Source organism: Dicentrarchus labrax, unplaced genomic scaffold (assembly GCF_905237075.1).
Source record: "Dicentrarchus labrax unplaced genomic scaffold, dlabrax2021, whole genome shotgun sequence".
Lineage (NCBI taxonomy): Eukaryota > Metazoa > Chordata > Actinopteri > Moronidae > Dicentrarchus > Dicentrarchus labrax.
The window spans coordinates 19,333,461-19,353,199 of record NW_026136720.1 but is presented as its reverse complement, the minus strand read 5'-3'; the positions used below and the strand labels follow the sequence as shown (position 1 = coordinate 19,353,199).

Genomic DNA, 19,739 nt, shown 5'->3' with positions numbered 1-19,739 from the left:
CCACCTTATCAGAAACAAAGACCTGTTTGAGATGTGAGCACCGCCATGTACCATAGAAGAAGGATCAATATTTGCTGTCCTTTTACGACATTCAGTGACGGGATTCAGGATATGAAACGGAGACATGACCCTGTTGCCTGAGGGGTTTGTAGCAACAAATCCTAACAAACAGTAAAAAGACACTGCTGAGAATATCAACCAGACCAAGATTGCATGTCACAGAGGTGATACCTGGGTCACACTGCACACATTAAATTCTCACTGTGCCTGATGAGAGGTGGAAATATCCTCTCACTGGTGCAGTTCAATTAAAACTGAATTAGGATGGATTAAGCGTACATGTGTTGGGGTAAAAGAAAAAAAAGCCTTGCTGCCATATAATCATGTTGTGTGCATGCATGATGTAAGTGGCGGGATAATTGCTCACAGTAGCGGCAGTCGTAACGAGAACGATGTCTAATCTTCAACAGTGACTTTCACACTGATATAGCTTAATCACCTCCACTCTCGTAACATCTATTAAAGCTTTATTTGGTCTTTACGTTACAGTGTGCATATGTGCCCGTGTGCACGTTAAGATGACATTTTTCCCCGATCCACACCAGCTATTACTGTGTTCAAATCACAGCAGCATAAATTTCTCTGTTCTCATGTGCAATGAGGCCAGGGTGCTGCAAATTATAGTATAGTTTTCTAAATTAGCTTTCAAAACTGCCTCATACTAGCTACTGTTACACTATGGCATGTTTTGAATTTCAATGGAGTTAATTAAAACATTCCTCTGCCACAGGGCTCAGTATGGAGAGATGAAAGAAAAACAGCAGATGGAGAATGACTTGCTGAAGTAATGAAATGATTGACACAAGCAAATTGCTTGGTTTATTATTTTGTTTATTTAATTTCATTTTTAGGATCAAATATGCACTCAATGTGGACCAGAAAGGTGGCTAGTAAAAGTTTGCAGCTTCTTCCTCCTTAAAGCGCAGTGACTGTGGTCAGTTTGAATTCTTAAAGTAACCACCTAATTACATAAGAAAATATCATATTCCCCTCCTGTAGTTGTAAGTTAGCAGCTTAAAGTCGTCAGTTTCCTCTAAAGGTTGGTCTGGAAATATTCCTGACATGATTTAAAAACCTCTCACTATTAATACCCCATAAGAACAGTTCTGTAAAAGTGAAAGTACTTAAAAGACCATTGTATACGATTCAGAGGCATCTAGTGGTGAAGTTGCAGATTGCAAGCATTTGAATATAGCTCAGACCTCCAAGTGTGTAGGAGAAACTGTGAAATGTGAAAGACCCTATAGAGCCAGTGTTTGGTTTGTCCATTCTGGGCTTCTGTGGGAAGATGGTTGTTCAACATCGTGGACTCTGTAGAAGAGGACCTGCTCCCTCTGAAGGTTAGAATGGCTCATTCTCTAAATGTTACACACTGGACCTTTGAATAAATGTTGTATATTTTACAAATATATATATTTATGGAAATACAGGTGACACACTTTACTGCGTGCTTATTTCTGCCTCCTCATCATGTTGTTTGGGTCTGGAATGTCAAGACAAACATGATAAGTGGCCTCCTGAGGAAACACGTCCTGTCAGCTGAGACAAGAATAGGAGCCACTTTATTTGAGCTCTGCTGTGCCGAGCTGCCTGTGTCGGCATGATAGACAAAGGGGGAGATTAGTGCCAACAGTGATTATTTTTGAATTGCATGAATTTTAATTTGGGATGCTCATATTGAACCACTGGATGAAAAATAATAATCATAATAATGCATTCATTGAATAAATTAGCCTTGATTTTTAAGTTGTAAGCTAAATTTCCAATGCCGAATCCATGACCCTGATATTGCCTGGGTGTAAAGAGGCCACTGAGGGTAGTGTATTGACAGTGTGTGTGCATCCATGTTTAAAGGGTTTCTCAGTTCAGGTTGTTTGCTTTGTAGGCTTTGCTTAAATGTATCTATAGCATGCCTATCTGCAATACATAAATCTTCATTATCATATATAATGTGCACTGTGACACTTGTGTCAATAATGTGAGGTTAAACCAACACAGTATATCAAACCACTGATATGGAGCAGAGGTTTGACCAGATACAAGTTGAGCGGGCAAACCAAACCCAACCCCCGTTTAAAAAATAAATCTCTTATCAGCAGACAACCTTGTGACATCAGCCTGCAAGACCCTGAAAGAGAACCGCACTGGAAAGAAAAAGAAAAGGACGAGGAGTCCTGACCAGACCCTTCAGTCAACACTGGGGAGCTGGTCTGTGCAGTAACAGATGTATTCCATGCTGGCAGTGACCTAATGCAGCAGCTCCCTCTGTAATGCTCAGTTAGTGGTGACTTTAATCTGAAAGAATGGGCACCTTTCAGCACTTGCCAACTATCCACATTGCACGTGCCAGACACACAAGGCAGAATAAAAACATGAATTCTGGCCAGCTTCTGACATGAAAAACCCCCCAACAACCTGATACTTCATGTTTAATGTGCATATATCTAGATATATAACACATAAAAGACATAACTGAATGGGTTGTACATTTGTTAAATGTTTGGAGGATGGTAGGACTCTGCATCAATCTTATACGAGATTGTATGAAGAAACTAAAATAATATGCAGGATGAGATGATAACTTCACTTCTCTGGCTTCATGTTCTTCAAATCTATGTAATTTACAATTATTCAACGTAAGGAAAAAAACAGCATGTGAAACTGAAAGGTCTCCATGGATTTATCGCATTGTCTTGCCTTAATGCACTCTTTAGATTTAATTAGATGCTGACATGAAAAGGGCCCACCATTCTGCCGCTCCTAAACCTCTCACAGACATGTTATGTAAAGTCCACACAGATACAGACAGTATATCAGTCACAATATGAAGACAAAAAAAAAAGTATTCAGTTTGTACCTGTCACATAGATTTATCAGCAACTACTGGAAATGTAGTAGCTCAAAACAAGCCAAGTAAATCTCACAGAATCTCAGGTTTCAGGTAAAGTTGTTATTTCAGAGGTTATGGGTCTGTTTAATGTTCCCTTAAGAGAAAGATTCACAGATATGGCAAATGTCTGGCACCGAAAAACAAAAGCAGGAAGAACAAATGTGACATGGACAGATAAGGTCTTAGAAAAATATATGTCTTGCCATAATGATCTATTATTTTAAAAGTACTCTGTACACATATAATCAAAAATTCATTAGAGGCTGTTTTTCTGTTGCTGTGATTTTGCCTCGTGAGCTCTCCCACAACATCAAGTCCCTACATAGTCCCACAGAACAGCGTGCCACTTGGCATGGCGTGCATCTCATCAGCTATTCATTATCATTTTTTGGGAATCTACAGCCACACAAAGTCAAGGGGCCAAATGGCTGCCATGGCTCACAAGCTTTCTGCAGGAAAAAAATTGGCAAGGATTAGAGTCCAGCAACTGTGGTGAGACAGTAAGTGAAAGAGAAATTTTCGAACTCCCCTGGCACTCACTGAAATGCCTACTGATCCATCAGTAAGCCATGCTGCTACAGATCTAAATGGCAGACACTACAAAGGAACAACTTGATCAGTGATCCCACACATCCTTCTTTTTGATAGCCAAGCCCTGTAGCGTGAGCCACTGCAATAATGGTAAAGCTGCTGGGCTGTAATGTTGTGCCTGCTCAAGATAGCTCAAAGGACTTTTGTGTAGCTACCTGGAAAATAATCTTGACTCAGAGAGTGAAAATCTATCTTGTATTTTTGCTGCCAAAATCGTATCTACTCCTAATCTATTCAAGATTGCAAAACAGAAAACATGTTGCTTACTGCTTGTCAGCTGACTCTGACAAGTCAGTCTCCATCTGGCAGACAAGGAGGATGTGAAAGTTTAAAAATACATGTAGTTTGATATTTATACTCACCCAAAAGTTTCATCACCGTATGTCTTGAATTGTATTTACTTTAAATTATAAAACCAAAGAAAATCAGGTGACCATGTACACCTGTGTTATTGTTGCGTGTTATTGTTACTAGTTCAATTCAATTCAATTTTATTTGTATGGCGGCAATTCATAACAGAAGTTATCTTGGGACACTTTACAAAATAGAGCAGGTCTAGACCGTACTCTTTATAAAATTATTTACAGAGAGTTATTTACTAGTACATGGGTTATGCCGACATTCACTCCCCCATTAGAGTGAATTGTAAAGAACTTTGGTTATCCAGAACTTTTCAGCTCATCAGATCAAAAAATTTAATTGTCCAATGCTTTGAGTTATGACCAAATAACGTACCTGCAAAACTAATGACATTCCCATCAGCCACTGCTGTTGTTTGTCTTCAACACTAATTAGCAAACACTTGCATGCTAACACTCTGGTGAACACGGTAAACCTAAATATCTGTGTGTTAGCATGCTGACTTTAGCATTTTGCTCACTGCTGTGCAAAAGTACAATCTCACAGTACTGTTAGTGTGGCTTTCGACTCTTAGTCTTGATGACATTTCTTTATAGAGTTGTGTATGTGGGAGAGTGGGAGGTGCCCTTCTCCTCTGAAGACAATGTGGGGTGTGAATACTGAGCAGTTTCCTCTGTGAACCGGATCTCTGGGTCATCCTTGACGAAAAGCAGAGTCACCAGGGGTACAGCGGCTGCTTTTCCATTCACAGTGACCAGCCTGGGTCCACTCAGCCTTGTGCCAACATGTTTAAAATTTCACGCAAATTATTAGTCTGCTTTGTTTTCTGTCTAGGGGAGCATGTCTGTGAATAAATAAATAGTTTAATACATAAAGCATATTAGTTTTGTGTTTACAAGTAGAAGAAGGGTGATGCTGTGCTGCTATGGTCGGTCATTATAGGCTGAAGACTGTCCAGGACACAATCCAATCACTAAGGGATGCGAAAAGGCCAGTAAGGGACAGCCCTGTGACATTAAAAACATTCTAAATTTAAAATGGGGTTAGCAGCTGTGCCAGTGAATTAAAACAACTCATCACAAGCTCTAACAGTCACCAAAGGTCCACTGGGTGCTTTTAGACTTATGTGCTGCTGAAATATGACTGTCTCACATGTTGAACAGATGTACAAAGAGCAAATGGGGCTAATTCCTCAGTGATTTTTTTTTCTATTTCCTTGAAGGGAATGGCGAAAGACTGCAGAAAAAACATAAACACAGTTGTAAAAGTGAGATTTTGAAACTTTTTGCTACAGACTTTGTACGGTTAGTTGGTTCAAAAAGTCCAAGTTTGGGCATAGACACATGGATGGACGCAGTGGACAGATAATTATATGCCACACCTGTCCACTAAGCAAACTATGCAAGGCTACAGCCAGCTGGCAATTAGCTGTTTCTGTCATTTCTTCCTCTTCAAGAATGAAATTAGGGGGTTTCCTGTGTTCTTGCATCATAGGGAACTTTAACGTGGGGTTTAACGTAGTGGATGAATGTATCTTTCAATTACTTCAAACTGCGTTGGAAGCTGGTAAGGTTCACACAGCTCTTTTTTCTTTTGAGTTTGACTGCACTCATTGTACTTCGATTTAACTTGGATGTTTTTGGCATTAAAATACTGAAGCAAGACTGATAGTTGTCAGTGAAGACCTTAAAACTGACAAGAGGGACTGAGCATATCTACAGTGTGTGAACTTTTCAGCCTGGTATCCAAGGAATTACATCCTGAATATGCACCTCACAATTGAATTTACATCCACTGCCAACATTCAGTGCCAAGCTGGAAGGAAGTGTGTCCTTAATGTAGCAAGACAGATAGTAAAAATGTGGAGGTTGGGTCCATCTGACTTTCAGGCAGGGGGCCACATCCCGTCACAGACCCTCAGTCAATGCTCACCTTTTATATGAATTGTAAACACAATCTGGGGAAAGATTGTGATTTACTTTGCCTAACACAAGCTATAACCATAACCATAATTTATTTGCTTCAACCCTAATCTTTCCCAGGGCTTAATCATACTATATTTCCCATGTGCAGATACTGTAAGAAGGGAGAATTTAAAAAACATTGGATGTATAAAAAACATTGTCATTGAACATAATCCGAGGCTTTTCAGACTCCAATGTTGACATTCTTGTTTGGCAGTAACATCAGATGATGAACTGGTCGAGACAGACGACCACCCACCTAGAGCCGAAGGGTCTGTCCTAGGTTTCTGCCTTTTAACAGGCAGTTTTTCCTTGCCCTTGTCACCAAGTGCTTGCTCATGGTGGTACTGTTGGGTCTCTGTAATTAATGTTTTAAAGAGTTCGGTCTAGACCTGCTCTATTTGAAAAGTGTCCTGAGATAACTTCTGTTATGAATTGGCGCTATACAAATAAAATTGAATTGAAATTGAATTGAATTGAAATTGAATTGAATTAGATGTCTATATGTCATGACCTCTCTGACCACTGGGCCACAATTTAGAAATTCCAGATAACAAAAGACCAGTAAACATTTCTGAAAGTCTACAACTCCATGTAAGACTCCAGCTTCTAACAAGATCCTTCACTGTGCCCATGCCTGGATTTGTTCCATATGAGCTAAACCTCATGTATATATAAACACTCTACATGTATGTACAGTAAGAATAAACACTCATTCTTTTAACCAGTACCAGATTTACCTCAACTACCATGGATGGCATGCAGAGTAGAGCACCAAGGGAAGAGAAGGAGGATTGTAATCGGGTAAAAGGCCAAGCTGGAGTGGTCTGTGTGCCATTATCAGCAAGGTGGCTCCAAACTCAGACACGTCTATTTCTGTTTGCCCTTCAACTCTCTCATTAGGGCATCACAGGGAGGGAAAAGTGACCAACACCTTTTGATCCTGTATAACATGCAAATAAAACTAAACAGTAATTGTTAGTACGGAGGTTCATTTATTTGTTACATTTAATTTGAACTGATTCAGTGAGGAATTCCAAGCATCCTGGAGGCTATGATGCAAGAAACACATAACTGAGGCCCACACAAATGTACACAAATACTAAAATATCTGTTTTGCTGGTGAATAGTCAAATGTTGCTCCACTGTTTTGATATGTTATATATATATAGTGTTACATGCTCATTTAAGTACATGGAGATTTATATCAGCTCCTGGTCAAAGCCCCAGTTACTGAGTAACCTCAAAAATGGTCTAAAGGAAAATAAACATCAATCTGTTGACCCTGCTTTTTGGGGCCACTATTCTGTTTTGTCGTCGCCCTGTGGCCTTATTTTTATGGTTCTCATCTGAGCTGCTGTAGACTTAACACAGGAAGCTACCGTATTGTATGCCTCCGGAGACACATGGGACTCAATACTCCCCGTCTTGCCCCCAACTGAACATTTAGATTGAAGCTGAAATCCACTTACTGGCAACATCTGTTCTTTGGAGGCAGGCCAAATGAAAGATAAGATAACAGAGGAACTGGTATTCTTATTTGATTTCAATTTTCTAATTCTAATTTATTTCCTACCGCAGTTGAATTTAACATGAATTGAAACCATCACTGATGACTGCATTGGTGGTGGCAGCATACACACACACGCACTCGCCTGTGTGTGTGTGTCGTGGGGGGGGTATTTGTTTCTACCATAATTGTGTGGGATGCATGGATCTATCTGTTCCTAAAGATAGTGATTATGAGAATGTAAACAAAGACAGGAATGTTTAGTGATGCTCCATACAAAATCTATTTATGAGTATAAAACATAGTCTTAAAATGTAGTTGATTTTTATGTCGCTTTTATTCATTAATCAATACCTTCCTTTCTTTTAAGGTTGTTCAAAATCTCAGATCTCAGAAAAGCAAACCAATAAGAGAGTCTTTAAATCTTTAAATTATCAAACAGAATAGTTGACATTGTTTTTTTAAGACATCGACTCAACAGTCCAGTTGCCTTCTGGCCAAATTAACGGACGGGATCAGAGTAAGGCCTGGATTCCCCCCCAGAAGACTGATGTTGTTGGGTCACAGTGTGTGGATTCGAAGAAACACCAGTGAGAACATTGCTGTCTACTCTCCTGATAGATGATAAGTTGTGTCGAAGCCTGCGAGTTTCCCATAAACTCTGATTGCAGGACACACATGCACCACATGTCTGCACAGAAAACTCACCCACACACGCCTTTAAAATTTCCCCTCTGATAATTTATCTTCATATAAATAACTCAGCTTCATTTTACTGTTTATATTTGAAGCAACTTTCTCATCAGCACTGCATGCATATCCTTTTCAAATGTCCCACATCGACTGTTTGAAGCAGGATTTTCTAACATGGAACAAAACCATGAGTACAAAATTACACGATCGGGGTCTGATGTTGCCAAAATAATTTTGTTCTTACATTTAGCTCTAAAGATCAAGGTTCTGTTCCTTCCTCTTTGGATGATGTAAGAGTCTCTTTGTTCAACGAAAACCTTCCAATCTTCAAACAGCTTCAGCTTTTTTCTTGATGCTGCTGCAGTCAGTAGTTTCAAAGCATTTTCCAGGGAAATATAGTGGTAGTTTTATTCAGGCAGAGCGCAACGTGATCATACCTCAAAACAGATGTTCGTGAAGATAAAAGTGCCAATGACTTGACCTCACAGCTACACAGAAGAGAATATTGTTATACCGTCTACTGTATTTGTTGTGGCAGTAGGTAAAGTACAATATATATCACACAATGAATCAGTCAGTCTAGATTACTGATATGTCTTAAGTGTAGCAGTAAATAAGATTAAGTACTTAAAATGCCCCGTGGATCCGTGCCCTTGTGACCTACATTTTACATAATTATGATAAACCTGAAAGAGAGATGGCAGTATTATATATATCTGATATACTGTAGCCTATGTATAATGTCAACACACGCTACAGTGTCGTTACACGTAATATTTCATTCTACATTTAGACCCTGTCTCTAAAGTGCTCTGAGTAATATTTTCCAAGTAGTACTTGAATAGAAAATGTACACTTGACAGTCACAGCTGAGGTTTTTTTTGTTCTTTAAGACTAAGATTAAGTTTTGATTTATGTCTTTTTAGTTTGTATTCCAGATCTCTCCTAGTGAATTTTCATGTCAGTCACATAGTACTTTGTTGAGTACTTTATTAGTATTAAAGGGTATCTTCAGTATCTTTTAACTTGTTTTCCCATGTTTATGTGTCAAAGTGACTAATGGGAACAACAATAGTTTTGAATATGTTCCAGTATTAAGTGAGAGTGCTGCAGCCTGTAAGCAGGCTACAACGTAATCCTTCTGGGCAATTGTGTACCATCAAAATACGTCCAAAGTGCTTGTTTTAAATATTGACAGGCTCAGTGTCTGACAACATTATAGACAGAACCCGACAGAGAAATGGAACATTTCTGCTACCCTTTTGTTTGATCCACAGCACCCATATGAACAACAGCAGTCTCCTGAGGTTTGCAGCCTTAAAGAAGCCTTCAAAATAAATATTGAATTTAACTGCCTCATCCAAATAATCAGCCATGACAAAGAAAATTGTTAACATGACACTATGCTACGCTTTCTGCACTTCAACTCAACAAGCTCTTCCCAGCTGGCAATATTACACTCACGTATCCACTGTTAACTTCAAGTCACCTCAGCTCTCCCGAAATTTCCGAACGAGACCTCACCTTGGCAAGACTTGGTCATAGACACACACTGATCAAGCAAGAATTAAAAAATATTTGATTTTGCTGTATTGTCTTTACCATAATAGTCAGACACACATATAATAACAATCTGACAATTTAAAGGACGTATTTTGATGGTGCACAATTGCCCATGAGGATTACAGTATATAGCCTCACTTAATCCTGGACCAAAACTTGTTGTCCCATTAGTCACTCTGACACAAAAACACAGGAAAATAGGGTCCGGGTCGAGTTACCCTTTAATGGTGTTTTTTTTTTAATTTAAGCTGGGACAGAACAACCTTCAGTAGTATAACCAGCAAATAGTGCCACCATCAGCAGAACTGTCAAGAACAAATCTCAGATTTCCTAAAAGACGTATCGGAAATCGATGAGCAAAATCATTGCCAGATCACCTTTTCAGTCGATTAACACAGGTTAAGAACACAGCAAATGTCACGGGTTAAGCAGCAGGTAGTGTGTCCAGTGTTCCTTTGAACATACTGATCCATAAAGAAAATGAAAGGAAGCAGTGATTATAACACACTTATGATTACACATGCATGGCAGATTAAAGGATGACCTAACAGAAAGTGTTTAGTAATGTGTTGGATCAACAAGAACCTCCCAAACAGCTTCAGTGCTCCTTGGCATATACATTCTCAAAGCCTTAACTTTACTGGAGGGATCTACTAAAGGTTCGTTTGCTTAGTGTTTTTATGGCGGTGGTGAAGACCGTTGGAAGTTGAACACTGTATGGAAGCACTGTTATGTTTCTCCACTCAGTCATTTAGGTTTTGTCATCTGTTTTTATTTTGTATATTTGATTTTGTTAAAGCATTATTATTTTGATAGTGAAACTGTAACTCTAATAGTTCTAGTTCTTGTATTCGACGCAATAATTCACACAAGGTGAACGTCTTGCTTTTGTTGACATGTTAACATGCTAATGTTTAACAGGTAACGTTTACCATGTTCCATAAGTCAAAGTTTTGGACAAATTGCAGTTTTGCCTCGATGTTGCTAGATTAAATGCCACCAAAATCCTTAATGTAGATTGACTTGAAAGATGAATAGCTGACAAAATTTCATGTTTTAGATGTTAAGATATTTTACTGAATATTGTGACCAGCTGGTGGCTATTACAAAAAGTCAGGGGATCACCAAAAGATTCATCCTCTGGGGGGCCATAAAGGTCCATTAAAAATCCAATGTCAATCTGTCCAGTAGTTGTTTAGATAATGGTTGAACCGCCAGAGAGACAGTCTCACAGATCCACACAGCCACCCCTAGAGCCATGCTGCTTTTAATAGAGCTTTAATTAAACTGTATTATGTAACCCAGTAAATGATATTGCGGCATTTGCTGTCATAATGACTTCTCTGACTTTATGTCAGCTAATAAAGCGATGGATTGTACAAGAAACCAAAAATGCAATGAAATGTGAAGAGAAATCTGTTCAGGTGATTCTAATGGCCCAGGGATCTTGATCATAAAACGGGATCCGACTCCCATTTCCGTGTCAGAGCAGAACTGCTGTCATAACGCAGGACAAGTGGATCTGACCATGTCCAGTTGAGGAAATGGTCCCGAACATCTCAATGACTCATTCATAGGAACCATTAGTTTTAACGTGACTGTTTGAACAAATTATCTACAGCACTCTCGTGCTTTTTTTCCGCTGTGGATAAAGGAGTGATTTCATATCAAAGTAACAATATTACCATTCGCAATAATGTGATAAGACCTGTTGAAATGCTTCCATTACACAGTGATCATTTTGCCCCAGTTAGAATCACATCTAAGTATGTTTGATGTCGAGAACGCTGCGCAATCAAAATGAGAGCTATCCTTATCTTGTTATGACAACAGAATAAAATGATTTCGCTTTTCAACACCTGAAGCACAATTTTGGTAAAAGCTTGTGATGACTGTGAAACTTAGGGCACGTGATTGTTGAACATCTCATTCAAAAACCAGGGGAATTCATTTGCTTCTTCAACAGCATCCAACTATAAAGTTTTAACAAGATTTGGGGATTTGTCTCCCACAATGTACGTTTGTATATTGTTAACGTGTCTTTGTAATTACATTGTGGTGACAACATAATAGCTGCCTAGATTATGTTCAGAGGTGTCCTTTTTTAAAATAAATGAGGTGTTATGTCTGCTCACATGGAGGTGGTTGGGGTGGATGGTGACACACATACAACAAACAACACACGAGTTTCTGTGGCAAATTAGTTGTATCCAAACATGGGTTGGTTGAGGTTGGTGTACAAAGTGCCAGTCTTTGACACTGAAAAGAATCTTGGTTTCAGCTAAATGTTAATAAAGTAAACTTATTGTTTCTGGACGACAATCTTTCTCAAACTTTAACCAAGTGAATCTGTACTGCAAGGACAGAAATTGAAGGAAAAGCAAATTAAAAACAAAAATCATAATCATAGTGCAAAACACATTAGTAAATAAAAACATAAATGTGTGAGGCTCCTCTCCAGCTGGAGAGTGTTGCCATAAAGTTCAAGGCACACTTTAAACTGTACGCTAGCATTAAGATTCACCATAACTGAAGTATGCGAAAGTATGAATACAGGTGTCCTTATGCCTTTTACAATGTAATGCATTTTGGGCACAGAGTTTTTCTATTTCAAACTCATTAAATTGTTGGGTGTCTGTAAATAATGTTATAAGGAGTTCGGTCTAGACCTGCTCTATTTGAAAAGTGTCCTGAGATATCTTCTGTTATGAATTGGCGCTATACAAATAAAATGTAATTGAATTGCCTCCTATAATGCCTTTTATATATCAGGTATCGCTAGTTGGCGTTCCTCTTTGTATTGTTCACCTTTTTAAAATACTTTACTGTCCTTTGTAGTGTTTGTAGTGTAGAGAATTATTTTATTCATCCCCTGTATGTCTACAAAGAAAGATGTTACTTTCATTTATATAAAATACATTTATTTATATAAAACAAACCCCAATACTCCAAAAGTAATAATGTTTGGTTTGTAAATCTATTCGTGGGCCTCTGTGGCATGGAAAGTTGATTCAAACAAAGGCAGCTGCACTGAAGTTTTCATTATTACATCTAGGTCCAGGTTGCATAAGCAATGTGTACTTGGTACGGATTTTTACGATTATAAACCTGAATGTCATGTTTACTGACGCACTGATATATCATCAGCCCCAAGGCCAAAGCAGAAGACGCAAACCTACATATAAACTTACATAATAATAATAGGTCCTGTTTATTGTCATAACTTCATCCATAAAGTGAGCAGATAATTAAATGTTTTGTTTGATCTTCAAAGGACTGCAGTTGTCCTGGAGACAAACATATTTGTGCTTTATGGAAAGATTTACAGTATTCATATTTTTTTAAAGACTTCTTTTCACCAAACAACTCTTAAGTTGTTTCTTCTTTATGTGAGTCTATGTCAAAAGCACAGTGTATGTTATATAGGGAGCATGATGAACTGACAGTGTATTATAACGCATGAGGTATTCATGATATAAGCTAGACAAACCAAGACTGCCTACTGTGCAGTTTGTTAAGAGCAGACAGGCATTCTTCTCGTGCGTGAGATTACATAGGATAGTAACACAAACAATGTATTAAGTCCTCAGACGTAGCTTATTGTTCAGCTTATATAAACTTAGGTTTTGTGACACATTCCATCAGCTAAAGATCGAGGGATAGTTATAAAATATAAAATTCAATTGCATCTCATTTTAATCAAGCTACGTATTTCAATTAAAATGTGTAATTAATGTTTTGATATTCACAAAGCTTTGTGATAACAAGTTTAAGTCGTGCAAGAGAGACATTTCGTTTTATAAAAGAGGAAACTCCTTAACAAGATTCTTTATCCCCAAGGATAAGAAAAACTCCCAGAGAGTCTGAGGAGCTCTTACTGAACTTTAAGTCCGTGAATAAAAGGGAAACATTAATGACATGATTCAGACTGACTGCTCTGGCTACTGGAGACACAACATGCATTCCCATGATTCCCTAGCCCAGACACACAATCCGCAGTTGTGGATGGTGAACAGAGTCTTCATGTTCTGAAGCTGATGAGACAAACCAAGCCTGAAGCTGTAATAACTGTACAGGACGTCTCAGGTGAACGTCTTTGAAAACAGGAGATGAGGAAAAACTTGGTTCAGTCCAGCGTGAAGGGAGACATCCGTTCTGCTGTCCTTGAACCCCCCAGGACAAGACAAGAGTGTAGAAGAGTGGTGGGGGCAGGGGGGCGGGGGTGCACATAACAGACACATAACAGGGCCCCCATGGGTGGAGGCTGGTTAGCTCCTTAACCAAAGCCCACGGCATCAGAAATTTCCCTGGCTGATGGGAAGATTAGCAGAGACTAACACAGCCATAATTGAGAAAACTTCATTATACCACTAAGCCAGTTCAACCGGCCAGCAGGAAATTTTAGGGCTGGAGCTCCAGTTTGCACCACTTACTAAAAGGGCCATCGGAAATGAAAAAGAGTAGATCTGGACAGTGAACACAATGTGAACGCAATAAAGATAACTATCCTCACTATCAGCACATGGATCAGCTGAATAGCTACCGGATACCCTCAGCCAGTTGGGGCAATCATGTGCTTTCGCAGTGGAAACTGTAATAAGCGATTTACAGTGTTATGGCTCACTTGGAAACGGAGGCAGTGTCGCTGAAGATGCTGAAGCAAAGAAGTGCCAGACGAGTGTGTAACGGCGGAGACTGGAAAGATGCTCTGACAAGGGAAAAGAGAGGAGAGAGAAGAGATGAAACAGGCATTTCAAAAGGCTAGCTGGTAAGGGGAAGTTAAAACACAAGTCCTCCGCCACCATTTCTCCTTATTGTCAATTCACTTGGATGTTTGACAGCACAACTAGTTTGGAAGTCAATAGTATAATATAATAAATTCTTATTCAACTTAGTGTAGTGTATGTGAAAACCTAAGACCTTTAGTGCACATATTATTATTATACATAATTATTATTGACAGCAAAGTATTAAATGTAAGTTATGTTTTAAAATATGTGTGGTCAGTAAATCCAAATTGCAAAAAAATTATTATTTTCAAATTTTCTTCAAATGGGATTTAGCCATTGAGATTAATTCTGGTAGTATTTTATTTGGCGATATTCAGCTCCAAGCTTTCTGCTTCCAGACAAATACATTGAGGGTGAATGGAATTTTGTTTGTGCTGTAAAAGCACTGAAAATGACATTTAAGGAAATCAACAGCAGCCACTTTTTACAGTGTCCCAGTGACAGTGCATATTGCTCTAAACCCACTGATTTCAGAGGGACTCTTACTTCAATTAGTTCCAGTGAAAACTGTTGGCAGTGAGGTCTGCAGATTATCCGGTGCAACCAAGACATTGTTTTTGGAAAGAAAGCCAAATGGACTGCAGCATATTTTGTCATTTTTCAATGCTGTGAGAACCTCAAACAAATTCTGATTACATGCATTTTTTTAGGATGATAGCAGAGACTTCAAAACCTGCACAAATACAAGCAAAACTATCTAGATACTATAAATAAGTGAGAAAAAGTACCTGTATACACACAAAATGAATGTAGAAATGCACATTCTTGCATACACAAACACACTAAACACCTCGTTTAAAGATTATTAAAAATGAAAAACCACTTTCTTACTGTTTGAAATGTGCCTTTCAAAAGGAAACACTAACCCTGAGTAAGTCAAGCCTGGTGATTATTTGAGTAAATCAGTTCAGATAAACAATGCTGAGCAGTTCATCATTGCAAAAGGCCTCTGCAGAGGTAAACACAAACAACATTCCAGTGTGTTGGTCAATGCATTGCAGTTAATGCAGCATCATCAGTTAAGGGGCCTCTAGAGATGTTAAATATCTTCAGTTAAGATTTTACTAACTTTACAACAACAGATGCTTCAACTAAAACTAACTGAACTATTTGTTTTTTGTATTTTGAATAATTCACTCTACACTGGAAACACTGTAAAGTCTGACTCTTCACATGACACTTCAAATATTTACAAGCTGCTTGTTTTTTTTTTACCCAACTTACTCCCTTAGAATTTTGTAGTTGTGTTTTGCGTGACTCTTAATGCATACAAAACTGCTCTTTAAACATGTGGCCCACACCAGAGTGGGAAGAACTGTAGTGATGTGGATTTTGAACACACCATAGAGAAGTGACTGGCTGCAACCTGCAAAGAAAAAAAAAACCTCATCAATCACAATGAATTTCCCAGAGCAAAAAAAAGAAGAAAACCAGCACTGCCAATTCATTTTCTTGTTTTAACATAGTTTGATTCAATAAAGATTTAAAGTCATTGCAATGTCAAGTAAGTGCATCTTCAAAGAAATTAATTTGCAATGGAAAATCTAATTATATAATGTAATTAAAAATGCTCCTTAGTTAGGCTATGTAAGTCATATCTTGTTTGAAGATAAATTTTTTAGGGCTTGTCACTACACCAAATATTTTTTGCAGTGTATCCGCTTTACGCACACGTCGTCTGAAATTTGATTCGAGTTTAAAAAGCCCCGACAGCAGCCACAAGTCAGAGAGCAACGTGTCCCCCTCTGTGAACATCAGGTAGCTCCATATACGGATTGGAGAGGCACTTCACAGCCCCTCTGGCACTGTATCTGCTAGGGCGCACAGAGGGGCAGTGCCATGCACACTCCTGACTATGCGCTCCTCCTGAGCGGAGGGAACCAGTCTCTGGTTTTTAGTCCCACTAATGTAACGATGGAAACACCTGGAAACAACACCGTGCACCCGAACGGATCTGATCCGTTTGCGCGAAACGAGGAGGTAGCCCAAATCGAGATAATGGTCCTGAGCATCACTTTCGTGGTCGCTGTGATTGGTAATGTGAGCGTCCTGCTGGCAATGTACAACACAAAGAAGAAGATGTCGAGGATGCACCTTTTCATCAAACACCTCAGCCTGGCTGACCTGGTGGTCGCCTTCTTCCAGGTGCTGCCACAGCTCTGCTGGGAGGTCACCTTCCGCTTCTACGGTCCAGACTTTCTCTGCAGGATAGTCAAACACCTCCAGGTGATGGGGATGTTTGCGTCCACCTACATGATGGTGATGATGACCCTGGACCGTTACATTGCCATCTGCCACCCTCTGAAAACCCTCCAGCAGCCCACCAAGCGCTCCTACATCATGATCATCTCCACGTGGATTTGCAGCCTGGTGCTCAGCACCCCGCAGTTATTCATCTTCTCCCTGAGCGAAATCAAGAACGGCTCGGACGTTTACGACTGCTGGGCACACTTCATCGAGCCGTGGGGCGCCAAGGCGTACATCACCTGGATAACCGTGGGCATCTTCCTCGTGCCCGTGGTCATTCTCATGATGTGCTACGGGTTCATCTGCCACAGCATATGGAAAAATATCAAATACAAGAAAAGGAAAACAATGCCTGGTGCTGCCAGCAAGAACGGGCTAATTGGGAAGCATTCCGTCAGCAGCGTTACAACTATATCAAGAGCCAAACTGAGGACTGTTAAAATGACTTTTGTGATAGTTCTGGCGTACATTGTTTGCTGGGCGCCGTTTTTCATAGTACAGATGTGGTCTGTGTGGGATGAGAACTTCCAGTGGGCAGGTGAGTGCTGAAGAAATGAATCTATAAATGTATTCATTATTACAGAATTTGAAACTCTTACAGGTCTAGGAATGGTGTGATTTATAGCCAGAGAGTGACAGCTCTTGGTCACCTGCAACTAAATAAAAAACTCACCGTGCGCAAACAGAAGTCCAAGTGCGCACAATAGATTTAGTATACAGGTGGATTTATTTGGCAAACAGAACCAAAAATGTCCGATAAAAGTGTTAAAACAAATGAAAAACAACAAAAAGAAAAATTAATTAACTAATCTATTGTTAACAAACCACTTTATTCACACGAAATAACAAAGTGCGACGGATTACTTCACTGATACCGAGGAAATCACACTCACACAAGTGTTGCAATAAATTTGATTTGCAACAGAAGCTCTCACTTTTTGAACTCGTGCATTTGACAGATTTTCTCTTTTATAAAGGAAAATTAGGCTTTACATTTCAACACCAGATGAATTGATTTTGACAGGCATTTCTGCAGCCAAGCCTGCACCAGATGTTTTGCGGATTAATCATCCTTTTCCTCTTTCCTTTCTCCGCTCTCTAGATTCTGAGAACACAGCAGTGACTCTGTCTGCACTCCTTGCCAGTCTCAACAGCTGCTGTAACCCGTGGATATACATGATCTTCAGCGGCCACCTCCTCCAGGATTTTGTGCACTGCTTCTCCTGCTGCCTCAAAATGAACACTGACTTCAAGAAGGAGGACTCAGACAGCAGTCTCCGCAGAACAACGTTGCTGACTAAGATGACCAACCGGAGCCCCACGGGCAGTTCTGGGAACTGGAGAGAGCTGGACATTTCTCCCAAGTCCTCCATTCAGGCGGAGTAAACACACAGCCAGGCAACTTTGTATACTGGGGTGAGAAATTAAAAAAAGTAAAGCATCAAGGTACACATACAGTATCAACTCATCTTAACTTTGTTTGACAGGGATTGAAATTACCCCTAAACTCCAAAAGATTTTTGCCTGGAAAACAGGAAACAGAGTGAAGAGATGTGGTGTAAGGACAAAAAATATGGACACATTTCCTGTGTGTTCTTGCTGGAATTTGTGGGCAAACATGTTTCTTTTCTCATGACCTCAGCAAAAAGGAGTTTAAAATTGCATAGGTTTACTTAAAATGTATCATGTTTTATATCTCCACAATTGTTTGTAAAAGCACTAGACACTGACAGTAATATTTTTTACATCATGTTGTTGAATTTACTTAAAAATTCAAGCCCAACATAGTCAGGCAGAATTTCTGGAGTCCAAACATGATTCTTTTTGATGTTTTTGATACAACCACTTTTCCAGGACTACTTATGCTTTTACTGGTGGTTATGTCTCCTCATAACACCCTCTAATGCTAGAGTGTTTACAAAGATAAAACACATGTAGCAGCCAGGAGGTGTGCGGTGGTGAAATCAACTCTTCGAGACCGCACATCTCTAAGTAACCGAAGCAGTCACCTCATCCTTTGTGCTTGGCTTTCCATTTTGTTGTTTTTCTCAGAACCGGATTTTAGTGGCTTATATTTAAAAAAAATAAAAAATAAAAAATGTTCCTTTGACCTATAACAAAAAAGAAAAATAATGGGTGTATGGTTTAGGCCACATTAATCATGCTTTCGTGCATCTACATTTTTCTAATTATTTCATGTTGCAGCAGGTTATCCTTTGTGTGGAGCTTTCATTTCTGTTTCAGAAGAGGCTGATGTGATCCCCTTGAAAATAGCAGGACATTCACCCACCCACACTCACACACACACACACACACACAGTGCATGGGGTGACAGGGGTTTTGATGAAGTGCGATTGGCCACAGCTGGAGGAGTCTACCTACCAACCCACAGACCCCTCCCATGGCTTTCACAAAATGTTGAGGAGAAGCTCAGACATTCCACACACACTACGTCAACACACTTCCTGATTTTTTCTTACATCCTGCACCATTGGGGGGGAAGGGGGTGTTTTTTGGCTTCATTTGCACTCCAGACTAAAACAATTTTCTGCACATTAATGTGAAGCACCATAATGGTTGTCAGACCACCATGAGAACCCCAAAAGAATATTTATGTTGTAATGTATCAAACAGTGTTTAGTATATCTGTACATAAAAGGCACTTAAATATCTGTAAATAGAAGTGATATATGTAAATATGTTTAACGTGAATTCTATTTGTCTGTACTGGTTTGTGCACATTGAAAATAATCTAAATGTAATAAATATAAATATATGTTGAAATATACATATTGATGCACTGAAAATGACACTGACTCCTGTTTTCAAAACCACGGTACAGATGATTTCACTGTTTATGCTTCATGCAGTTGCTACACAACCATAGAAATCTCTGATGTTATTTTTCTGAAAATTGAGCAATTTTCTGAAAAACAGCACTTACAATCTGCCAAACTCTAGATTATGCAACGGAATGGCCATGCAATTGAAAATAATGTGAAAGAAAAGTTTAATTAATGGAAGGCTTACCTATATAAAAAATACAATTGTGAGTACAATGTTGCTGGATA

General features: G+C 39.2%; 1 protein-coding gene across 1 annotated transcript; it reads left to right on the top strand.

Annotated features, from left to right (window-relative positions):
• Nucleotides 1-16,131: 16,131 nt before the first annotated feature.
• avpr1aa (arginine vasopressin receptor 1Aa) lies at nucleotides 16,132-19,478 on the top strand. The gene is made up of 2 exons (XM_051381471.1): nucleotides 16,132-17,206; nucleotides 17,771-19,478. Exons 1-2 carry the CDS (start codon nucleotides 16,261-16,263, stop codon nucleotides 18,052-18,054), a joined length of 1,230 nt encoding a protein of 409 aa, XP_051237431.1. The 5' UTR covers nucleotides 16,132-16,260; the 3' UTR covers nucleotides 18,055-19,478.
• Nucleotides 19,479-19,739: the final 261 nt, after the last annotated feature.

Coding starts and splice junctions, on each gene's coding strand:
- avpr1aa (XM_051381471.1), top strand. CDS start 16,261: ATGCACACTCCTGACTATGCGCTCCTCCTGAGCGGAGGGAACCAGTCT. Junction 17,207..17,770: donor TGAGAACTTCCAGTGGGCAG/GTGAGTGCTGAA, acceptor TCCGCTCTCTAG/ATTCTGAGAACACAGCAGTG.